General features: G+C 39.5%; 1 protein-coding gene across 5 annotated transcripts; it reads left to right on the top strand.

Annotated features, from left to right (window-relative positions):
- Positions 1-2,202: 2,202 nt before the first annotated feature.
- csrnp3 (cysteine-serine-rich nuclear protein 3) lies at positions 2,203-24,398 on the top strand. Of its 5 annotated transcripts, none has more exons than XM_017424514.3 (6): positions 2,203-2,464; positions 3,700-3,736; positions 18,234-18,402; positions 19,810-20,069; positions 21,245-21,541; positions 21,669-24,398. In XM_017424514.3, exons 3-6 carry the CDS (start codon positions 18,240-18,242, stop codon positions 22,809-22,811), a joined length of 1,863 nt encoding a protein of 620 aa, XP_017280003.1. In that variant the 5' UTR covers positions 2,203-2,464; positions 3,700-3,736; positions 18,234-18,239; the 3' UTR covers positions 22,812-24,398. The 5 variants fall into 5 exon arrangements, with proteins under 5 accessions (XP_017280003.1, XP_017280002.1, XP_024863464.1 ...); XM_017424513.3 differs by having other exon boundaries at positions 3,695-3,736; XM_025007696.2 differs by lacking the exon at positions 3,700-3,736.
- The last annotated feature ends 303 nt before the right edge of the window (positions 24,399-24,701 follow it).

Genomic DNA, 24,701 nt, shown 5'->3' with positions numbered 1-24,701 from the left:
CTGCCCCCTATATGTCAAGAGGACAAATAACACCTTTTCTGTTCAAATTGCCAACCCGCCACAGTGGCGTGTGTTGATCAAATTCACCCACCACTTCACATATTTACCCGCATTTGGCCGGTGGCGGGTGCTAATTTCCACCCCTGGTGTAATCCCTCTTGACAATTGGTTTTGAGAACTCTTTAGCATCATCTGCTGTTTGCTGAGTGAAAGGCAGCGCACTCGAACACAGTTCTGCTAAATAATTTAGATACCTGGGAAGAGGAAGAGGGGGATTAAACTGGATAAAGGGCTGACAGAAAAGCTGAGAGGAGATCCTGGGTGACAGGTGAAAGTACAAGCTTTATTTATAGATGGGGTAATAAACTATTTTCAGTGTAAACACAACTGTTAGAAAAAAAGCAAAACAAAAAGACATTGTATATGTGTAGTAAATCAAATAGATAATGTCTGAATTGCATTTAGCTCTTCAGGTTGGGCTCTTGGCATCATAAATCCAGGATTTTTTGTCACACTAATCTGACTTGAAGACCTTAACATAAGTCGTGTTACTAAGTCTTATTTTTAAGTCTGACAGCAAATAATTATCTTCGCAATCCACCCACACACTATTTTAAATGTAATAAATGTTCTGGGACACAGAGCCGTTACAGTATGTGGGCAGTGCTATAATTAGCTCTATCGCAGATTGGCACTGTGTTAACAGCGGGTATCATTGAGGTTATTGATGGGTGTCAGATTAGAGGACAAGTAATTCACAGCAATGCATTTACTTAAGCAACAGTGTAGAAAACTGAAAGGTAACGTCAAGTCATTTGCTCTGATGCCGTTCTGTTTGCAGAAAACTGGTATACTAACAATAAAATCCTGCGGTTCTGTCTCCCTCCATTTTCAAACAAAATCAAATGCTAAACAAATCATGAATGGATGCATCATTTTATTATATTCCACCGGTAAACAGCTAACTTTACATTAAATAACAAAATCTCATTGGGCAGCAGGCGCATGCAGTGATGGGAAATACTCACAGGGTGGTGCTCCCATCCAGATCAGCAGCCCAATGGATTTATGGATTTATTTAGGAGCATGTGAATCTGGCCTCCAATGCAAGGTGCAGAACAGTTTTTTGGAGAACTTGAGGTACCAATATAAGTCTAAACAAATAAACAAACAGATAAACAAATAAATGTTTACATATGATAACAGGATTACCATCATCCACAAATACAGATGTAAAAAAATCCCTAATTAGTTTACTACATTTATTTGAAAGTCATAGTTACTGGTTGCATATGAACCCTTTATTCCAGCTACAGATGTAAGAATACATCTCTAAACACACATCTTTCGAAGAAATCTCAGCTTGTCCACTGATTAAATCTGTTCTGTGCAGAAAACATCTACAGCCTACTTATTGCATAAATGTTTAATTTTTATAGTGTGACAATACATTTAGGAAAATGTCTTGGGAATATTTCGTAGTTTTCTTATGAGTAGGGCTAAGAAATATTGTGCTAAATGTGCAGTTATTCTGTCTTTGTTCCATAAAGTGCTGGGGAACATCTGCAGTTAGACGATCTGGCCACAAGGGGGCAGTGTGCTTTGCTGGACCATTTCTAATTTATTTGTTGCTTTCTTTCTACTGAGAAGTTATGCTACTAATAACACAAGCAACACTTTTTAAAATGGCTACTCTTCCTAAATCATCAGTAAACAAGTTAATTTCACAGAAGAGATGCTCAGATTCTTGATCATTTTTAACTGATGCCTAAAATTCATCTTTGGTTTTATTCCAGGTTGAGCAGAATAGCTTGATTGTCATTGTGCTAGCACAACTTATTTATTAATATTTTATAATATATTGTGTACTGTAGTTTATATTTATTGTTATTTTATTTGTTTATTTTGAGTTTTTTTTTTGTTGTGTTCAGTTTGGTCAACTGAGGTTAGATAAACTCTGACCTTAATTCATTTCAGGCTTACCACATGTTAGTCCTAAATTTAGACCTTCTGTTTCCTTGTGTTTCAAGAGAAAAATTAAGACCAAATGTTGACTTATTCATAAAATCTCCCTGGACAGGAGTGTGTGTGGAGCCCATGAGACCCTCTCCTCTGCTCCTCTCTGCTGCTGCGGCTGAGTGCTGCTTTCAAGGCTCCTGATTGGTCGGAGGCCGTCACGTGGCAGGTGAGGCTGTCAGTGTGATGCTGCACCATTGTTCCCCGAGCAGCCGGAAGAAGCGCTCCTCGAAGCTCCGCTGAATGCGACAGCTGCGCCGGGTGGTCCGGTTCCTGTTGGACTGTTCGGGGAGGGGGGGAAACCGGGACCAGGCGGCTTCGCGCTGGTGGAGGATTCACTCAGAGGGAAGCTGTTGCGTGATGGTTAAAGGGGGGCGACAACTGTGAAGTCCACTGAGTCCTGCATGGGGCGTCAGGCTAGAGACAGATGAGAATAAAGAAATGAATGGTAAGTCTGAGCAGGCCTGCTCGCGCACACTGTTTAAAATGAAAGAAATAAGACAATCAAAGGAAATGCTCGTAATCTTTGTTTCTCTGCATTTTTAGGTTGTTTCTTAAAATGTTTGATATTTTTGCAGTTGTTAAATTCTTCAAAGATCCTATGCTGCCCATCAGTCAAACTCCACACCGCCTCAGATGGCACTTTAATGTGCAACATCTGCTCCAACTAAACAGTCTTTAAACTCTGATATTTGTAGTAACATTTGTTTTAGTTTGGGTTTTGGACCTCTGGAACAAAAATCGAAACACACAGGGGATTTGGACAGGGATGCATTTCAGGTCTTCTTGTAGTCTTAGAAGAGTCTCAGCTGTTTAGGCTGCCGTGCATGAAATCAAGAAGGCTGATAGAAAATCAGCTGTGGTTTGATGCAGACCACAGGGAGAAGAGAGTCTGGTTTCAGACAGACCAGGGGAGAAGACCCTGGAGGATACCACCAGCTCCCCCCTTTTGTCATCTCTGTTATAAAAAAAAAAGCGGGGCTAACAAAAGATTAAAAAATAAAGTTCTGTCAATCATTCACGTGTCAGTGCTGATAAAGGCAACGTTTCCTCCAACGAAGCTGTTGAGATAACAACTTTTGTGAATATTAAGTTGCCATTCACAAATAGTTTCTCTGTTTTTACATTTTTCCACACGTTGCTTGCAATCTAGCAACTTCTGCATACTTTGTGCTATTTTAGCCATTCATGCATCAAAACTTCAGCTCATCCAGGAGCTGGGTGCTGTGACCTTTGCAGCTTTTATACTTCTCAAAATACTTACCCCATAGAAATACAATGAGATCTAAAGTCTTTCAAAAACATTGTTCTCTCTTTCTTTATCTAGCCTATTGCTATTTCTTAGCATTTAGCTACCATGCTGCTTCTTTTAGCTTCTAGCTAGCCTTTTGCTACATAGCTTTCAGCCAGCGTTTGTATACTTACTTTTGCTTCTTCAGCAAAACGCAGCAGTCATTCAGCACTCAGTATTCACCCTGCATTTTAGCAGAAAACGCAGTTTTGGTTTGTTTTTAGTTACTTATTTGTTATGGCATATTTTCTCTCAGATGGTACAACAAACAGCATCATCTGTATTTTCCCGAAGCCCCGATTTGCACGATCTCTTCATGCATTTTGTAGAGTTTACACTTGCTGAAAGATTTACGCTGTTTGCGTTTGTCTCCTTTGTTCTTCCCAGAGCAGAAGTGGGCTGTAGCAGTGTAAACACATTCAGCTGAAGGTAAGCTCAGACCTTGGTTTAGGTGTTTGAAATTGTACTGCAGACGTGCAGAACTCACTGGCATATTGAATTCATCACTGCAAGACAGACTGCATTCAGGGCTCATTATAACTGTCGCTAAGATGCCACAAAAGACCCTCTGATGACAGAACATGATGAGATGTTGGATCAGACAGTAGTGTTTAGTCTGTAAAGACAGTTGATGCATCTGATATCACAGTAATGAAAAGATGTCCTCTTTGTTTACTCTGCTGTAATAATTATTTATATATATATATCGCCCTCTGCTGAAGGGCAAAGGTGGACAATATTGTTTCTGCCTGTGTCTGTCTCTCTGTTACTAAAATATTTCATGAACTACTGGATGAATTTTAAGGAATTTCCCAGAAAATAATCACTGAGTGTACGCCTACAACTGATTAACGTTTGAAGTCAACCCAATCCAAGATGGCTGTCACAGCTAATCAACATTCGCCAACACAAAAATGACCATAACCCAGTCGTTGAGTAAAGATTTACTCAGCCACAATACATAATTTGAGCATTTCACATCTTGATATTGTACAAGCCTGAGCATAACATTATTTTTAAGGTTTGGCCAAAATGGCTCCAACTTTTCCATCATAAGATGATCTTAGTCTGAAACTCTGGCATGAAAGGCAGCGGGTGATATGTGTTCCTTCAAGGAATGGTAGGCCTATAATTAAATCGAGCATCAGGGCAGAAAAAGAAAAACAAGAAATCGTACCAAACCTCCAAGGCGTTGGAGACAAAGATCAGATTTTTATTGTAGCTATTTAAGTTCTTATTGTGAACTTTATAAGATACTGAAGCATTATTATTCAACAGGGCTGCCTTTTGCATTGTTCCTCTGCCAGCAGCTCGTGGAAATAAGCAGTGCAGCCTGCAACATGCAACCCCGCTCTCACAAAACCATTTCCATATCTGTGGCTGAGATCTGAAAGGTGAGGAGTTGGATTATGTGTGTGTGTGCGTCTGTGTGTGTGTGTTTTAGGGGAGTGGGTTCTCTCTCCTTGTAACTGTGTGGTTTCCCTTCTCAACCCATCTGCTTCCTCAGCCTATCAGCACCCAGTCCTCTACTGGGAGCAGAATTTAATTAGTGCGTGTGGCACAGCATTACAGGACATTGAAACATTAAGTAGATGTATTTACTTGTAAAAAAAAGCTGCTCAATTAAGCTGCAGGCTTAAGTGAAGAAGTGATTCAGCCATGCCAGTGTTACATACTTAAGCGCAGATGGCTCGAGCTTGATAACAGTAAATGTAGTCCATTAAAGATTCACAGGAAAGGTGTCATGGCTTAGCAGCAGCACTGAGTAGAGTCTCACATCGGGAGGCTAATGTGGGTGAGTCGTCAGCACACAAAGGTTCGCACGCATGGATGACTCCATTTGGTCTCCTTCTACAGGGGGAACAACGGGGATTAGGGGTCTCAGCATGTCTTGGAGGTTCGGAGAGGTTTATCATGAGGTTAAAGGTCACATTTTAAGCTGTGCAGAGAAACGGGTGTTTTGTAGTTCTGGAAATGACTTTTTTTTTATAGATAATGTCAAAGATAACGATGCTTTTCTGTTGTCTTTCTTTTTTTTTACCTTATAAGACATTTATGCAGAAATGTAAAATTTCTCTCATATTTTCAAGTTTAAGGTGTAGATAATGCAAAAGCCTATTATTTGTTTTTTTTTTAGAACAATAGAAATAAAGAATTGGAGATCCTTTCATTCTTTACTAACATGCTTAATGAGTGTATTCAGCCTTTTAAATCATAAACCATAAAACTGCAATAAAAATACAGGAAAACTAGCATTCCTTGAAGTAAGGCGTAACATCCACTGCCTTGAAGTTAAGTTTCTAATGAAGATTTTGATCTGCGAGTGCTTAGGATATGTGTTGGGGATGACTCTCAGCTACTGCCACACCAAAGTTTAGCTCAATACCTACGGAACTCACTAAGTTATAACACTTTTTGTGTAAGCCATCATGCATTGAGTTGACTTCGAAAGTTAATCAGTTGTAGATGTACATTCAATTATTACTTTTCGAGTTTCATTAAAATCAGTTGACTTTTCATGAGCTATTTTGCTAACAGACAAACAAATTACTACATGATCACCTGCAGCCTCACAAAGAGGGCTGTGATCAAGCAGAAATTACCTATAATAAGAAACCTTTAGCTGTTTTATCAAACAGATAATTTTATCTAGTTATTCAGGTTAATATGAATTACAAACAATCTGAACAGGCCTCATTGACCAGTTAGCTTTATTTTAAAAGAAAAGAAAATGTGTTGTAAAAAAACACTTTAATGAGATAAAAAAAAAAATAATGGTCTCTTTTAATTATTCTCCCTTTCAGATTCCACGTCATTAAATGTCATTGCTCATTTTAATTGACTCCTCTCTTTCCAAACACTAAGCATAAATCGCGGCGCTGAAAAAGTCTGCAGTCAGGAGGAGCTGAGTGTGAACTAATATCAACCTTTCAGATTACATGGCAGCTTTGTGAGTCTCTGTAGGGTTCATGTTTCCAATTTAGAAGCTTTTGATGTGACTCTTTTTGTGTGTTTGGCTCCTTCCTGGCTGAGCTGTGCTGGGCTTTCACAGTTCAGGATTGAGCTTTTTTTTTTTTGAGATGTTGCCATGACACCTTTTTGGAATGTTTGGTCTGTGACCAGCTAACCAAATGCCAAGAAAAAAAAAGGTACAGATTTTGCTTGCTTAATGAATTTTGTTTGTCGCTTCATGATAAACCATCACATAAAAGCTTTACACAGGCAACATATGAAAGATCAGGCAAATAAAGTCAAGGAGTTTAGTACTATTTAAAAAAAATTTTTTTTGAACACATAACTAAACATTAATTAATCCATGCTGCCATCTGGACTGAATGTATTTTGTTGAAGCGATAATGTATCTCAGGGGAGTTAACATGTAAAACATGCAAAATAAATGTAACAGCTGAGAACAGCTGGATCAGGATGTCTGAATCAATGTTTAACTAGAAGCACTCTGAGAGCGCAAGCCTCCATAAAAAAAAAAGAAAAAATTGTAGGATTCAGGTCGTGAGCTGGATCACCACCAAAATTTAATCACGTGTTGTTTGTGACAACCCAACTATTTCCTGATCATTTCATCAAAATCTGTTCATTAGTTTTTAAGTAATCTTGCTGACAGACAGACAGATGAACAGATGGACAGATGGACGGATGGACAAACAAACCAACACTAATGAAAACAAAACCTCTTCGGTGGAGGTAAAAATCTGAACGAGTGACATCTTTAAAATCTTTTTTTTCTCTCCAACATACTCCTATTAATAGGACATATACACGATGACCCTGTTCAGACTAGTCATTAGCTCATCAGTCTGGTTAAAATCAAAGCTGTCTACAACAGGTGAGATACTAATTGTTCATAATAACCTTTCCACTGAACCCCTCTTCAGAAGAGCTGAACTACCACTTTAATACTTTGCATGACATGTTGTTAAAAATGATCAAGTATACAGTGTCATATATCTCGGTTTGTTTATGTTAGATGTTAGCAATGTTTTTATTAGAATCAACATCAAAACGTCTGAATGAAATCTACGATACTAACACTTTTCACATCAGAAACTGTTACGTCTTTTGTGTGTTTTCATATCCCTCTAATTCACAATGCATTAGCATTCAGAGTTGTCCTACTTTCCAATTTCTTTAGATAACAGTGTGAATATTCTGCATATTTAAAATGATTCAAGATGTCTACGCGATACCGGATATATATAAATGATAAGACTTGTCTGCAGAATATGAACTCCACATCCCACAGCCTTCCCCAGCCCGTGTGAAAGATAAAAGCGGCCCTGTCTCCATGAAATGCGTTGGCAGCTCTGTTTCTGCCAGCGAGTCGGCTTTCACTAACTTTCAGGTGGCATGGGAAAATATAGTCATAAATAAATTACAGAGTTATGAATAATTTAGGTGTGCATTGTGATTGACATGAGGGGTGAGAGTGGCTGATTATGCCTCAGCAGCGTGAAACCTGAATTACAGAAAATCAAAACATCAGTCTGAATGTCGAGCGTCTGCCTTCCTGGCTTGTCTGCTGTTGTGGATTTTGATCACTGCTTGTAACAACAAAGGCAGCTAAGATGTTGTGGGGTGGGGGGAGCTGCTTATAGATTATGCTTCAATTTAGGCATCTGTCATTAAAACGCTGCTGACGTTGGTTTGGTGTGAACGATTTAAAGAAAACCAACAATGCAGGAGTCGAAAAGTTCAGAAGCTCTTCAACAAGTTCTCAGCAGAATTTCCTGGAATGCAGATGTATCAAAAACCACTGGTGGCTATTAATGGTTTAGAGGTGTGACATCAAAACAATGCATCTTTAAATGTTGCACCAGAGTGTCTTCGTCTCTGCACCCATGTGGTTAATCAGGAGCCGCGCTTCCTTTTATTGTTCCAAGAGGAGGAAGAAACGATCAATGGCTCCTGGCGCTGGAGCTGCAGAGGAGAGGCTGCAGCAGGCTTCACCAGGCTGCAGCTCACATGTGTGCTGAGTGCTGAACAGGAGGGGGGGGGCTGCACACACACACACACACACACACACACACACACACACACACACACACACACACACACACACACACACACACACACACACACACACCTACCCTCTCCCCACCACATCCACCTCTCCTCCTTCTCATGTGTGCGGAGCAGATCTGTCTGCAGCCTCGGGCAAGTGCAAGTTAACAAATGTACAGAGCGCATGTGAAGTCTCATTTGCATAAGTCTCTGAATGTCGCAACGTTTCCTTCAATGGATTCCTTTGTGTTTAATTGAAGAATGCTTTTTTTTTTTTTTTCTTTTTTTTCGACGTACATATTCTTGTGTAAGTACAAGACTGCATTTGACGGCTGTTTATTTGAATAAATAGTCAGTCTGACCGGAACCGTTATCGTGCTGCCCTGAGCCTAACATAACAGACTGGATGCAAATGTATTTGCACATAGATTTTTTTTTCTCCCCTTTTTACCTTTTAAGAAATGTTTTTTCTCTAAGTGATTATAATAATCTATTCTGTATTTGCTTCATGGTTCTCGAAGACTCTGTGTCCTCCTGAGCCAGAAGACAAATGTTTATTGAATTATCCTTGAACCTGATGACTCCACAAGCACATCAGAACTGACGCTCCCCTGACCTCCTACAAAGCTCGCTGTACCGTGGCCTTTTTATGCGTAGCTTAAGAAGCAACCTCACCTCCTCTACAAAAGCAGTGTGGGTGAATTTGTGAGTCGTATTTCTTGTGTTCTCTCAGTGGCCGGGATCCTCCACTGACATCATCTGTAGCTCTATATTCATCCAGGCTACAGCCTTTCCTCAGTGGAGTCCAGCTGAGACCCGTCTCTCTCTCTCTCTCACTACCTCTTCCCTTCTCTCTTTTTTTCCCCCCGTCTCTGTCACTTCTTTATGTCTCTTTGCCGTTTATGGCCGAGTGTGACACCCGTGATGGATGAGTCCAGCGCACAACCTCCGAGTGGCTGCGTGGATGAGGAGCTTTGGTGGTTGCGGGGCTTTTCTTTGTGCTCCCATCGCTCGGCTTTATTGGAACGCAACCCTTATTTATTCTGATGGAGTCAGCTGCTGTGAAAAAGAAATCATGTTAAAAAAAAAAGTTTAAAAAAATCAATAAAAAAGAATCTGCAGAGCCATCTGGGATGTATAATTGTCTACTGCATCACTGGGGAAAGTCCATGTAATGTGACTGGCCATATTGAATGACATGCATTTGGGAGAAGCAGACAGAACAAAAAAAGCTAATATTTCTAAGGTTTATATTAATCTGTACTCACTAAACCTCACTATCCCCTCATAGGCACAGATAATCTCTAAGAAGAGTTGTCCTCATTAGTAGTTAGTGTGTACATTGTTTTTTTTTTAGTTTTTGGCTTTCAGGGAGCCAGTTTTGCTTGTCATTTTTTTTAAAGTGGTCCTCAGCGATAGTTCTCCAGGCTTTTTAAATCTTTATTTTTTTTTTTCTCTTCAATCTTGAGTTGCATCATTAGGTGCTTTGTTATTAGCAGCCTGTTGTGAAAGACACACAATTTGTTCCAGTTTTTTTCAGTCAAGTCTACAAAAAGTGGCAAAAACTAAAACTGTTTGAAAAGTAATAGTAGGGGTTTTTTTAGGGAGGGTGGGGAGTAAACTTTCAGATTGATCAGATTAAACGTTGGACTGTTTGTGCATAAAAGTAATTGAAGAAACTGGACGAGAAGAAATGGAAGGCCTAAAAAAATCCATAACACGTAGAAAGCCCTAAAGAACAGTAGTGAGAGTCACAAACACCCCACAAAAGGCTTTTTTTATTCTGAGAACTTGCTTCACGATGTTCTGTAAAGCTTGAAGAGTGTAGCTGCACAAGGACTCAGTTTGTATTGCTTATAGTCAGCTGTTTTGAGACTATATAGGCGTGAAAACACCAGAGCTCACCAAACTTACAAAACCATCTGTCTTATGTGCTCAGTTATCAGCTTTTTTAGAAATGAATGAGGCCTTCCTTAAACCATGTTTCCAGTTTAGCTTAATTTACCCTTTTGCCTGAGCTTATTTATTGAAGATGGCTGCCTGCAGCTATATAAGCAGATTCATACAGTTTGTCAGCCACCAAAAACGATGAGCTAAACAAGCTTGGAACTACGGAGTTGTGTGTCTTTACCATATATTGTAGCTCCTTCTTGATTATTTTTGGTCAAAGTTATGCTGTTTATCGATGTTGCAGATTTTTTTCAGCACAAAGCTGAGTTGTCCTTGGGCATTTTTTGTTTTGTTTTGTTTTATCACTATTCAAGAACTTGCTGTCGAGGATTTAGAGAAAAATGCTGCTTAGATGAAATTTTTAACAACTAAAAGCAGATGGTTGCTGGTCTGAAAGATTCAAATCTGTTTTAATGCAATGCCAAATAGGCAAGACATCAGCAACGATCCTAGAGACGAAATGATTTGGTTTTCTGTGAACGATTAGGAGTTGATCATTCTACAGTGAGAAAAAATGATTCAGAAATGGAAAAAATTTAAATTGTAAGTACTTTTCAGAGCAGCTGTGTCAACAAATTCACACAGAGGTCAGATTGCCTAAAGCTCAGAGAATTTGTAAAAAAAAAAAAAGAATCAAAGCTGCATTTCAGACTTTACAAGTTAATGGTAAACCGAAAGGTTTGCCAGGAAAAAGTCTATTTTCTATGAAATAGAACTTACCAAGACAGCTACAAACATGAAACCTGTGGAACAATTTATTTTAGCAGACTGAAATAAAGATTTTTGGCCATGTTTTATTCCAAAATAATCTTAATTCCAAAATAAAGAAAAGGACAAACAAAAAATCCAAAACATATGCAGCATAGCAGCACATACCAACAGTCATGCACGATGGTGGAAAGTTAATGATTTGGTCTTGTTGAGTAGAAGCTGGGCAAACAATCATTAAGTCAATCAAAAACTTTACATCAAAGTATTCTGGCGTCAAATATGAGATCATCTGTCTGATAGATGAAACTTGGCGCAAATGGTTTCATGTAAGAGCCCAAAAATCCAGGCACATAAGCAGAATGTCGGAAAACAGAAAACTTAATGGCTCAGTCTTAGTCCAGAGAGAAAAAGAAGTGACATAGTGGTAAGGTAAGGTGAGATGCGTAAAACTAGAACAGGAAGAGGGTATACTTACTTTTTTCCATGACTCAGTGCAGTAGATTTAAGAAAAAATAAAGAAATAAATTTGTGCCATCTGGGCTTTATGATATTTGAACATACTGAAGATTGCTGTCTTCAGTATTGAGCTGGAAAAGGACTGTAATGAAGGTGTTGTTTCACTCCAGCTTCCTTCTGCTAAGTTATGTTTAAATGCTGCATTTCACCTCAACACATGCCCACCCTGGCCTTGTTTCACTAATATTATCCAAAAGATCTGGCAAAACCGACTCCCATATTTATTTAACAGCCTCTGTCGGAAGATGTCATATTTTACCATTTACTTTGTATATGTTACATTTTGCCCATGACCTCAATTACAGTGTGGATTCGCACATGAAATTAGATCATTTCTAAACCTTTCTTTGTTTATTTTTTCCTGCTGTCTTCAATTTCCTTCTTTCAGATGAGAGAGCTTCTTGAAGTCGGTGCAAATATAGGTCACCATCGCTGGTGCGATGGTGTAACAAATGCCATCTCTTCAGCTCATGTGTTGCATTTTTATGTAATAGGGCAGCGTATATGTGTGAACCTCAATGGTAAATCCATAAAAGAATGCGGATAAGATAAATAGTGGCAAGGATTCAAAAGAAAAATGATAAGAACAAAAAGTTAGCACAAAAAAATACAATGAAAATATACTGTTGCTTTATCATAGGACACTGCTGTTATAGTTATAGGCATATATTCAGATTTTATTAGAAAAATCAATTTAAAAGGATATTTCAGATTATTTAAAGTGAGCTTGTATGAACAGTTAATGTCTTACCTGTTGTAGATAGCTCTTTGAATGCCCTCCTGCCATTTTAAAACAACTCGAATCTTAACATTTTTTATTCTGTGAGTGGTATTTTATAAACCTTTGCATCCCCATCAGTGTTACATTACACAGGTAATCCAACAGAAACATTATGATCATTGTGGAGCTCAGACTAGCCATTAGCTCATCTGTTGTGTCAGAAATAAAGTCTGTTTCTTCAAATTGAGGCCGTTCAAAGAGCTTTCTACATCTGCTAAGATATTATTTGTGCATAAAAGTTTTGCAAAAACAATTTCTTTAATTAAAAAAAATATTATTTTTACCTATACTATACTTGTCACATGCATTTACCTATCAAATTAGAATTATTTGATATAGCAGATAAAATAGATACTTAGGAAACCTAAGTTTATGTTTGATAGGAAATATATCACTAAAAAACATTTCAAAGACAAAGCCAGATCTTTGTTTCACTCATCTCAAGGATAGTATACAAATATGGTGGTTGATGCAATTTTCATTAGTTCTTTATCAGTTAAAATATGCTATATATAGTATTACATATAAACCCTACGCTCTACTCCTGCCAGATGAAACAAGCCACAATAAACACTGTTGGTATGAATCACTGTTGCTCACCATCGCATCTATCATTATGACTAATCCATTAACATTGATTTTTAAAGAATCTTTTGGCACAGAGGGAGACATGTATTAGCTGTAAAATGACAATGAAAGAATAATGATTGTATGAGCATAAGCTGTTTGTGCTATTAAGCAGCCACACGATATACAGAATACCGATTATTGTTTTGTAACAGTAACTTGTGAAGATTATGTCATACGGAAATGTATAAAAACCTAATTTGTTCTGTTATTTCGACGCTGTATAACCACAGGTTTAGATTCAGATCTTCATGTGTTTGTGTCTGTCTGCTTTTACTGCTGCTTTTGTGTTGAAATGCTTACTCGTTCCATGGTCACTCAGATTTTGATGCTGTAAGCTTTAAGGGCTCAGCGAGCTCTGTCAGAGTACAGACTGTACTCTTCCTCTGGCTTTCTGTGTGCAAACTGCATATTAAAAAAAAAAGAACTATTGGTCAGATCTAAACTTTCAACTACTAAATTCCTTTTATATTACAGTCACTCATATAATGGTGTCATGTGTTGTGTGAAAATACTGTGCGCTTTGAGTGCTTCCCTTTAGCGCGGTGATCTAAAAACAGCATTATAAAACAATGACATTAACGTAGAAATACTTTGCAAATCGATGCCAGGCTGTAGGGAAGCTTACTGCATGAGGCTGTGTTTGAAGTGTATGATGATCTTCGGAGGCACTTGATGTTGTTTCTAATATGACTCACCAGCTCAGTGACGTTGAAAGGATTGTACGACCGAGGTGCTTTGAATAAGGAGGAGAAATGCACTGCTGTGAGGCTGAGGTTCTGCCAGGGCTCTGGAGAGAATACAGAGCATAACAAGGGTGAATGGAAATTACTGGTGTGTTGAAGAAACACTAGAGATCCACTTATAAAAACATGTAGTTAAAAATGCCCTTATTAGGCATTTAGAAATGGCCTTTCTCACGATAGATCACATCAACTTTAGAACCATAAAACAGGCTCTTACAGTAAAACAAATTAATTCTGCCTTTGTCCCTTTTTTTTTCTCCAGTATACATTATGAAATAATTTCACTTTATTTTCTTCTACTTTACACTGTACAGTGTGGCGTCTTTGTGCTAACATATTGCCATTTGGTTTTAATGACTGTAATACTGCGTTAGCTCTCAGAAGAAAAAAAAAAAGGTTGAGCTTAAAGCTATCCTAGGAGGAAGTGCCGGACCTTTTATGTTGACATACGATCCTGCTGAGTGTAAGAACGGGATTGTGACTCGTTGGCTGCACAAGCTGAGGCCCCTTTAAGTATTCAGCAGCAGAACTTCCTGGCATAGGAAGCATCAGGAGGGCACGCAGTTCAGTGCAGACAAATCTTATTTCCTGAGGTAGTTTATGTTGACAATTTACTTCTCGAACTCTGCCAGCATCCTTGTGGAAAACTTTCAGCGCACAGCTGTTTACATTAGGATGACGGCTGTCAGTTTTGCTAACTTCCTCGTGAATGACGTGCAGCGTTTTGTTGTTTAATTTAAAACAGGCAAGTATTGTTATTTTTTCCTTTCTTTTTTCCTTGCAGTCGGATGCTATTGGAGCTTTTTCTTTGTGGTTTTAGCCCGCCACCCACCACCACCCTCTCAAATGTTTCTGTGGTGTTGTTCTTGGCATCAGATGTTTCTTCCTTCTTTTTTCTTTGCCCCAAATTCACACTTTTTTACCCCCTTTTTTTCCCCTCTAAATCTTTTCATCTGTGCATTCCTACTAGAACCCTTTGCCCCATTGTCCCATTGCCCTGCATCTCCCACATACCTCTCATCAATTTCTCTCCCATTTTGCCTTTCCATCCCCCCTGTACCCCTCCCTCCTCCCTCCTCCTTGCCCTCCTCCCCTCCCTCCTCATGTTGGTAAAAATATCTGCAGACAGCAGTAGCAGAAGCACGCCTGACTCCCTCTCTCTCTCAGACATCCCACCCATGTGATCTCACAGGCTGCCTCTGCTCTGCTCTGCTCCAGTCAGGCTCCTGCCTTTCAGCCGGCTGCAGCTAATGAGCCTTTGTGTGGCCAAAGATAGAAAGCGAAGGAGAGTGCAACACAGTGACAGAGAGGGAGTTCAAGTGAGAAAGACTGTCGTCTCGCAACAATAAAGCATATGTTACCGACAGTGCAGGCAGAGCTGGAAAATTACCCGTCTTCCCTCACTCCCCTGCACGCGTCTGTCTCATGGCTGCGGAGCTCAGGGGTCGCTGCAAGTCAGTGGACTGAAACAAAAATGAGAATCTCTTCATTCATCATGTTTCACCGTTTTTGAACAGCCACATTTGTGACTGTGTGGCTGCACTGCTGTGGGAAGAGGTGAAAGGAGTCACACTCTGCCAGTGGATACAGGTCAGTTCTTCCTGGGAGGGTTAGCACACACACACACACACACACACACACGTGCACACACACATACTGTGGTCACAGTAGGATTGATGTGTCATGACTTGCTCCAGATGTCACAGGCTTATTGGCATCACTTGGAGATAAACATTTTTAAACCCTTCATGGTCAGTTTATCGTGATAGCTGGAACTTTGTAAATAATGAGCTAATAATTATTGTGTTTATGTGTTATAGAACTGTGAACATTGTTCATAAGGGATAAGAAGTTGGTGTCTGTACTTAATGTGTGTTCACACAGAGGCAAACACAGGGAGGGGCTTTCCAAGCTGGCTTTTTGCTGCATTATTTTCTCCGGGATTTTCTCCCTTTTACAACAGTGTGTTCGCGCTGCCCAGCCATGATTAGCGGAAAGGCAACTGCGAAGACAAAGAAGGAGCTGTTGGAGAGCAGCAACAATCGCTGTTTTTTTTAATTATGAAAGAGGTTCACCCAGATGACCCACTGCTCTGTGGTTTGAGATGTCATGCTCGTTCAGCATCAGGATTTTAACTTTTCGTTCTGGCACAACAAAATGCAAATGAAGCCTTTATTTGAGGAGGAAATGAATGTATGGACAAAATTTCCTCCAACAGCAGTGTTGTATTGTTAAGAGCCCCCATGCACAGTATGTAACACTGGAAGCCTGGCCATATGGGGAAGCACTATTTGTGAGAGTACATTAGAATCTCCATGGAAACCACTTTTGATATCAAAGCCTAGTGCAGCATCAGCTAAGGGCTAAGCATACGAATATGCTTTCAACAATGGGATCTAATTAGGACCCTAACTAGGAAATGGACAAAAATTGCACAGGTCATCTCTGGTGGAAATTTCCACTTCTGCTCGCCAACAAATGAAGTGGATCGTGAACAAAATCCGTTTCTCATGTGAGATCAGCAGCTTCTGTTAGTCTAATTGTTAAATCTCACAAGATAGAATTATGTAAAGTACTGCTTCTTTAGTTAATCTTATTCCCATCACACTCATTCAGCACAGGAAAGAAGATTTAGTTTCTTGTCTACCATAAAAGGCAGCTTCCTTTGCTCTATATGCAGCTGTGTATTTCTTATCCAAATTATTATAAATTCATTTTGATTAAAAAAAAAATCTATTCAACGAGGTTACCCTGACTGACTTTGCTCTTCGTCACTTTTCCTCACATCGAGGATCCCTCGCATTCCTTAGTTGTAGGTAAAGCTGTTGACTCTGGAACTTCTCCAAATGCTGGCTGTGCCATGTCACTGCACTGAACAAGCACAGCCTCCAGGGAACAATGACCCTCTTGCTGGCAGCACAAGTCCTCTCTGGGTTGTGCACATCTCTCTCAGGCAGCATTTGCATCTGTAATGACTTGATAGCGAAGCCCAGATGAAACGCAGAGGCCGTCTGTGAATGAAACTCCCCCACAAGCTGCTCTGGCAGATAGACAGCGTGGGACTGGCTGAAGACGCATGCTGTCTCCACTGATTCCAGGTTCTGAGAGAAAAATCGGTGAAGGAGAAGCTGCCAGTCATTGCAATCCTTGCTGTGCCACTACAACACTGTTATGGTCTTTTTTTTTTCTTTATAATGTGACATGATGTTCCAATTATTTCTGTAAAATCAGAGAACACAAGGGTGTGTAGTTTTAATAAATTAAATAGCTACGTTTTCCACAATAATGAACAGGTCTTTTAATATACTCTATTAGACACTGAACAGTAATGTCAGGATGTTCTTGAAAGGATGAACAGCAAAAATCCAAATGATCTACTGTCTGATGGCTGCAGTGTTTTATTATAAGAGACAGATTCACTGTAATAGCAATTAGTTTCAGTGTATTTGACTGATGAGCCTGTTCTTGTTTATTTGTCTAATTGCATCATCAGTCAGGAGAGTTAATGGACTATATTACACTTGACATTGATGTGGTTTGTTATAAAATCTATTGCATGATGTGCAAAACCGCAAGCATTTAACTAGAAACAAGGTGGGGACGAATTTTATTGTAATATCAATGTGTACAAAGGAGCACGAAGGGGATTCCACTAATATATTTGGTAATCAGATGGGCCCCCATTGCCCTAAATACCCATCGTGGATTTATACATTAGTGGTCAAAATCTATAAGCACATGGAGAGTGTTGTGATGGTAGAAGAAAATAAGAAGAGTGAGGAAATTGTGGGTTTATAGCAACTGTCATTGCAGTATCCAAGAATAAAATTGCAACTGGATGTTTTCCTAATATCATGCAGTCCCAATACAAGAATACTAATTGTTATTTTTTTAGAATATGTGTGTGAAATTGCTGGTCCTTTCCACTCTAGAACCACTGTCACTTAATGGCAGATCTGTGTATCACATCATGTTATTATTATTGTCTTACTTGGATAGCTACATGTGTTTTTGAATATGTGTTAAACATGTTACTACACCTCATAAGAATTATATTCTAATTTGCTGAATATCTGTCAGTAAGACATAGATTTTCTTTACTATAAATTGCTCTGTTATAACTTGTAATCCAGTGGGTTGTTTTAACTTTTACAATGTCATGATATTACCCAATAAAACCTATTAAAAGGAGCTAGTATTGTAGATAATTGGTATTATTCCACTAAAGTTAATCCTGATGGGTTGCAGAGCAGGATATATTGAACCAGTCTCTTTTTTTTCTCGAACCTCTCAATCAAACTCAGTGGAATGAACTTCCTGTGCGGCAGATGTAGTTTGTAATTAGCAGCTTTATTGTTCCCGCTCTGCTCCTTTGTGCCAAGGTGATCAATGGCCCAGGGAACGCTGGGAAGCTGGGACAGCAGCAAGCGAGAGTGCGTCTGTGTGTATGAGTGAAAGTGGCAGTGGTGGTAGGGGAAGTCTGGGCCGGTGGCTAATTGAGTGAACTGGGGATTATGAAGGTCCTAAACTGGATATTAAATAACGCGCGGCCCCTTTTGCTGTGTCTTGGTTTCAGGTGCAGATGCGGCGGGCCATGAGCGGAATACTGAAGAGAAAATTTGAGGAGGTGGAAGCCTCCTCCTCCCCGTGCTCTTCTGTGCGGGAGTCTGATGAGGAGGTCTCCTGCAGCGAGAGTGGGGATAGCAGCGACAGCGTTAACCCCTCTGCCTCAGATCCTTTCACCCGTGAGTGTCTGGTTCCTATGCATGCATTAGTTTCAGTTCTGCAAAAAAAAAAAAAAAATCATTTCACATAAAAGATAAACAAAGCTGAAGCATTAAAAGGATTTTTTTTTAATAAGACGAGGGGGAATTCACAGAGCCAGCTTGATTTTTGTTCTTCACCACCATTATTACAAGATGCAGGTCAAACAAAACAAATCTGCATGTCTGCTGATAAGGGAGCATCATATAAATTTAAAATTGCGGTGGTGTATGAGAGAGAAAAGGAGGCTGGTGTTGTGATATAGGGGAAGCATGCACTCATTAAAAGCAGCATCAGTGTGCAGGTCAACCAGATGAATGAGCTGATGTCAAGCTGTGTGTGTAACACTTCTGCTACTGTACAGTACAGTGAAGCCCAGCCGTATGCAAACATATTATATAAATCCAGATTTGAATCAAACTGCACAGTTTAAACAATAAAAACATACACCATTTAATTATGATTCCATTAATGTTTTAGTCAATGATTTGTCTGTTTTACAAATGTGGCGGAAAACAAAGAAACTGTCAAAAACATTGTTGTTCAGCTGTAATTATGTAGGTATAATGAATGTACTCAGCCTGATAAGCTGTCTTGTTTAAAAGCACAACAATCCTCAACAAAAGAGTGCGCAAAGTGAACATCTTCTGCCAAGCTCACCAACTTTATACATACAATAATAATAAGAAGAAAAATCATTTTTCTCTGTGTTTATTTAAGATGAGATGTCTAAAATTGAGAATCCCCTGGATATCTGCAAATGTAGTTGTTGGTTTAGTAGGTTAAGGCCACAGCTGAGATCTGACGTAGCTTTGCAGCTCTTTGTATTTTAAAAATGTTTCAATGGCAGAGAGATTCCTTTGTAATTCTAAGCTTTATTTAGCTGAAAGAAAAAAAAAAACCTTGACTCAAGATGACAACTCGACTTCTCTGATGAAGATTATTGTCCTTATTACATCGGGTGGAGAGTTGCAGGAACCAGATGGTTTCTATTTGTCCTTTCTGTTTGGGGGATGTGAGTGTGTGTGTGTGTGTGTGTGTGTGTGGAGGTGGGGGTGCGGGGGTGGGGAGGGGAGCATGCACACTGGGAATGCTGCTGTTCTTTGCACCTCCCCCTTGTTGAGCTCCCCTTAAAAAAACCCACACCGGGGAGTCGCTTGGCAAGCAGAAAGGCTGGAGAATCTGTGTTCAGGAAACGTGGCATAAGGTGTTCTATTATGTTCAAGAAGACATAAACCAAGCAGCGCCTTATTGTAATAGTGCTATAATTTGGTTTGAAGACTGTAGTTCTATTTTTTTCTAATTACTTGTCATAAAACACTTGACTTAAAATGGGAATAATTTGCCCTGTGCAACCTATTTCTTACCAGTTCCATTTTCCTTTGCAGCTGACTCAATACTGAAGCGGGAGAAGCGCCTGCGCGCAAGGAGGGTGCACTTTGAGAACGTGACAGTGTACTACTTCTGCCGGCGGCAGGGCTTCACCAGCGTGCCCAGCCAGGGGGGCAGCACACTGGGCATGTCCAACAGGCACACGTGGGTCAGGCAGTACTCCCTGGGTGAGTTTGCCCTGGAGCAGGAGAGGCTCCACAGAGATATGCTCCGGGACCACCTAAAGGAGGAGAAACTTAACTCAATCAAACTCAAGGTAAAAAGGTGTTTTCAACTTGTCTCTGTACAGGAAAAATATATAAAACGGGACTGAAAATTAATATTTTAAAACAGAGGTCTGTATGTTTGAAAAATTCTTGGTTTAAAATAAAAGATTTTGTCACTGGGTTCATTTTTTAGTCATCTAACCCTCCAATGTCATGAATCTTTGAGAACCTTCGCTAAAGTTACAATATCCCATGGTTCTGTCAAATATGGATTTTTAAAAAATAAATATATATATATTTAAATGTAACCAGTCACTCAGCTTTCAGAGCATTTGGTTTATTTATAGACTCAATTGTGACTGAACAGCTGTTGGTAAATCATTTATATCAATCAAATTAATGACAATGATTTTGGCTTAAAACCTAATTTGGATGACCTTCAGTTTTTAAAAGGGTAAATTTTCCTCCTGTTTTAATTACAGAATGTGTCCAATTTTATACTCCTTGAGTTATTCCTGTCAAGTGTACAAGGGATTTTGTTTTGCAGGAAAATGTTGAACATTTTGAAAAAACAAAACCCCAAACAGACAAAGAGTCTTTGTCCTGGTGTTTTTTTTTAAAATGTATCTATATATGAAATAAATCATCTAAAATAATTGATTATTGCTATTTACCAAAAATATGAATATAGTGTATTATCATTTCTTTTAATGTTTGTAATGATCAGTTAAACTTTACCATATAAAAGAACAAATTCAAGTTTGATACAGTATTTATGGAGGTTTGTGGCTTTAAGTTTTTAACCATATAACATTTACAGTTGATAAAGCAATACAACAAAACAAAGTAAATGACTTGGACATACATTATTCTAAAGATTTATTGTTTATGTACAGATTTATTTTTCTTTATTAATGTTCAGCTTAAATTTTACCTCATTTCACAGAAACATGAGAAAAGTGATGCTCAGAAATACTTGTAAAACAATTATACTTGGCTCTAAAAAAATTCATCACTAAAAGGTATTTGTGAAGTATGAGTTTTAATAGATACTTAAAAATATATATATTAATACACAATATTACATTGAATATTAATGTATCATTATAATGTTTTTTATCCTGTCAGACATTTTCACATTATAAACTGGGAGTGTTCGTTAAGCAGGCATGAAGCAAGTCTTTTATTTGAACTCGTCTCAATGTTTTTCCATCTTGTTTTTCAGCTGACTAAGAACGGCACCGTGGAGTCCGAGGAGGCCGACACGCTCACGGCAGACGACATCTCTGACGATGACATCGATCTGGACAACACAGAGGTTGATGAGTACTTCTTCTTGCAGCCTCTGACCACTAAAAAGCGTCGAGCGCTGCTGCGCTCCTCGGGGGTGAAGAAGATAGACGTGGAGGAGAAACACGAGCTCCGGGCCATTCGCATGTCCAGGGAGGACTGCGGCTGCGACTGCAGAGTGTTCTGTGACCCAGAGACCTGCGCTTGCAGCATCGCGGGGATCAAGTGTCAGGTACATCCCATAATACACATATCTACGCTACTATCTTGTGAACAGAAAAACAACAAATTTAGATAGGAAAAAAAGAATGAATGTGTTTTAAACATGCATCACATGATGTATGCTGTGCTTCTCTCAGGTGGATCGAATGTCGTTTCCATGTGGCTGCACAAAAGAGGGTTGCAGCAACTCAACTGGAAGAGTGGAGTTTAATCCCATCCGTGTCCGGACCCATTTCCTGCACACCATCATGAAGCTGGAGCTGGAGAAGAGTCGCAAGCAGCAGCAGACGTCCCCGACCAACGGTTACTGTGGTGACACTAACGACTTGGGAAGCGGAAACCCTTTTGCACAGGCGCAGCACCGCTTGGAGTACTCGCTGACTGACTCTGTCCCTCAGACGACCAGCATGCACCTGCCCGCCGCGGATGACATGGAGGAGCCGCTAGACGATGAAGACGAGGAGGACGACGAGGACGATGAGGAGGAGGAAGAGGAGAACGATGAAGACGAGGAAGACGAGGAGGACAGTAGCAGCATTTGCAGCGGGCTGTCCGACTCCAGCACGCAGAGCTTGGCGAACAGCGACTCTGAGGATGAGGAGGGGGATGACGAGGATGCAGAAAAGTGTGAAAACTTTGAGGATGACTTGACAACCCCAGCAGTGTCTCACACTGAAGTGGTGCCGTTGTCCTCTGTGATGTGTTACAGTGATGGTTCTGTGGGGCACGATAACCACATCAATGGAAACCCTTACTTGATGAACTCTTCCTCGGCTGAGTACTATCAGCTGGGGAGCTCCAGTGCAGACTTGAACGGCCAAACCAGTCAACCCAGCGAATCGTACAGGGAAGCCTTAGCATTCCAAGATCCAGTCAGTACGCCCAACGGCAACGTGGTGCAAGGACCATTCAGCCTGGCTGCTGAGCAGTACACGGCCTACTCCAATCAGACAGAGGAGCAGTACTCAGCCAGTCACCACTTCACTCTGAATGGCGGCGCTCCTGCTGCCCCTTTGACCTGCTACACACCCGACCAGAACAGCAAGGTGCTGTCCAAGGCTGTGTTTGCGGAGCAGCCCGACAACCAGAACGAGACGCAGTTTCAGAACTACCTTAACAATAACGGTCAGAGTTCCTACAACAGCCACAGCGCATGTCTGACAGCCGAGCAGCCTCCACAGGAGTCAAGTACTAATGGACATTCTGACCTGACCTTACTAGCAAACAATACGAAGAACCTTCCTTTACCAGACCACTGCCCTGAGGTTGCAGCCATTTAAAGGGCCCCACCTCATAAATAAAGTGTTCTTTCATGATTATGTCTTCACTTGAGCCTGACCAAGTTGTATTTCTAGGAAACAAGATCATTGTCTCTTTTTTTCCGCCCCATTTTCTGACCTTAAAGCTTAAAGCAATCTACAGAATCGTACCACATTTTCATCTGTAACTATAAAGCCATAGGTTTGTGATGAAAAGTTTTGAAGAACTGTTCACTATTGCAGGTGTTTTTGTGCTTAATGCCAACATGCAGCAGATCAGATAAATAACAGCAGGTTGGATTTATGTCACGCTGTGCAAAGTATTCTGTAACTTTTGACGTAAAGCTCTAATTGAAGGCAGACATCGTACTGTAGATTGCTGTATGTGTCAAATGTGCAAAAAAAAAAGGTTTAATGTCAGTTTATTTATTGTAGCTGAATTAAAAGTGTAAATGTTTTGATTAAAAAAATGCATGCAGTTTTAGAAATCTCAGTGACATTTGTGGAAAAAAAAATCTGTTTTATATATATCAGTATATACGAAAAAAAGTGCTGTACTCATATTGTACATTTCTTCTCTTTGTGTCATAATTTAATGATTTTCTGAGAGCATAAAAAAAGCTTTTGGAATACAACATGAATGGACATGTCAAAGTCAATTTAAAGCTTTTTTGCACTTAAAGTATGTGTAGGGGTCCAGTGGCATGCAGCGGGTTTAAAAATTTCCAGCCCTTCACTTTAAAAAATACATACCCAATGACCATGTGTCAATACAAATGAAGGTTTCTTCTTTGAGGGATTTTAACCAAATGGATTTTAATGAACAGTCTGTTAGTATATTTTCAAATAGTGGGAGAAGCTTAATAGAAGGACAGCGACTACTTGAGTAATTTTCTGTTTAAGAACGAAGAGGTTTATTTATGTGGTAAAAATCTGTTTGTCCTTCTGAAGTGCAATAGATGTTAACAGACTGTCACTCTGCTTGTATATGTTTTTATCTAAAGCACTACAGCTTTTATTAACAAACACTATTACAGATTTTTTTTAAAGTATAACATGGTGGAAAGAAATGCTCAAAGTTGACAATCAAAGCTCATTTTCAAACACGATCCCACATGTCAGCAGTAAAATCAACCCAAGACGACTCGAGTCCTGCCGGCCAGCGAAAATAAGACCTTAGAAAGAAACTACTCAAAAAATGTAAAATAAATATTTCTTCATAGAATCGCTGGCAAAAAGACAACTGAAATGACTGCTCAAAGATTGGCAAACTGCAATAGTTTTACGAGACGCTCTGCTGTATGGCTTATTGCTCCTGCATGGATACAAACTCTTTTTTTTTTTTCCAAGCTTTCAAATATCTGCAGCTTCATCCTGAACAGAGGGTTTAGTGCTGAAGTTATTTTGTTGTGTTTGTTGATTAACTGGGATTAACAGTGGAGGTGAACACAACTTTCAGGCAATCAAAGGCATCAACATAACCTGTTATGGATATCATTTGTGCCAAAGTGTACAGTATAAGAAGGCTCCTGCATCCAGTTTGGAAATCCTGTTTGCGATCATTTCCCAGTATTTATTATGAATGAAAATATTGAAACGTGTATTTATTGTGGTTTACTAAAAGAGTCTGTATTGAGTAAATTTGCTTCACTATCTTAATATTGTTTTTTGTTTCATGTGAGTTGTGAGTTGTAAAAGCTTCACGTGCCTGGTTTATTTAATTCTGTTTTATATCTGGTGAAATGCAGACAATTTGCACAAAATGGTACTTTTGTTTCCAATGTGTTTGGTTTCCAAATGTAAATAGAGCCAACATAATTTTCAAATAAATTTTATAAAAAGTTGTTTTTTTTCTGTGGTGTTCAGTCAGTTATGAAAATTATTTTTAAGTCGCCGAGTTCCACCTGGTGT

The sequence above is a fragment of the Kryptolebias marmoratus genome, linkage group LG6, assembly GCF_001649575.2.
Source record: "Kryptolebias marmoratus isolate JLee-2015 linkage group LG6, ASM164957v2, whole genome shotgun sequence".
NCBI lineage: Eukaryota > Metazoa > Chordata > Actinopteri > Cyprinodontiformes > Rivulidae > Kryptolebias > Kryptolebias marmoratus.
The sequence above is the reverse complement of the archived record's forward strand: the minus strand, read 5'-3'. Positions and strand labels throughout refer to the sequence as shown.

Coding starts and splice junctions, on each gene's coding strand:
- csrnp3 (XM_025007696.2), top strand. Junction 20,070..21,244: donor TTAACTCAATCAAACTCAAG/GTAAAAAGGTGT, acceptor CTTGTTTTTCAG/CTGACTAAGAACGGCACCGT. Junction 21,542..21,668: donor TCGCGGGGATCAAGTGTCAG/GTACATCCCATA, acceptor TGCTTCTCTCAG/GTGGATCGAATGTCGTTTCC.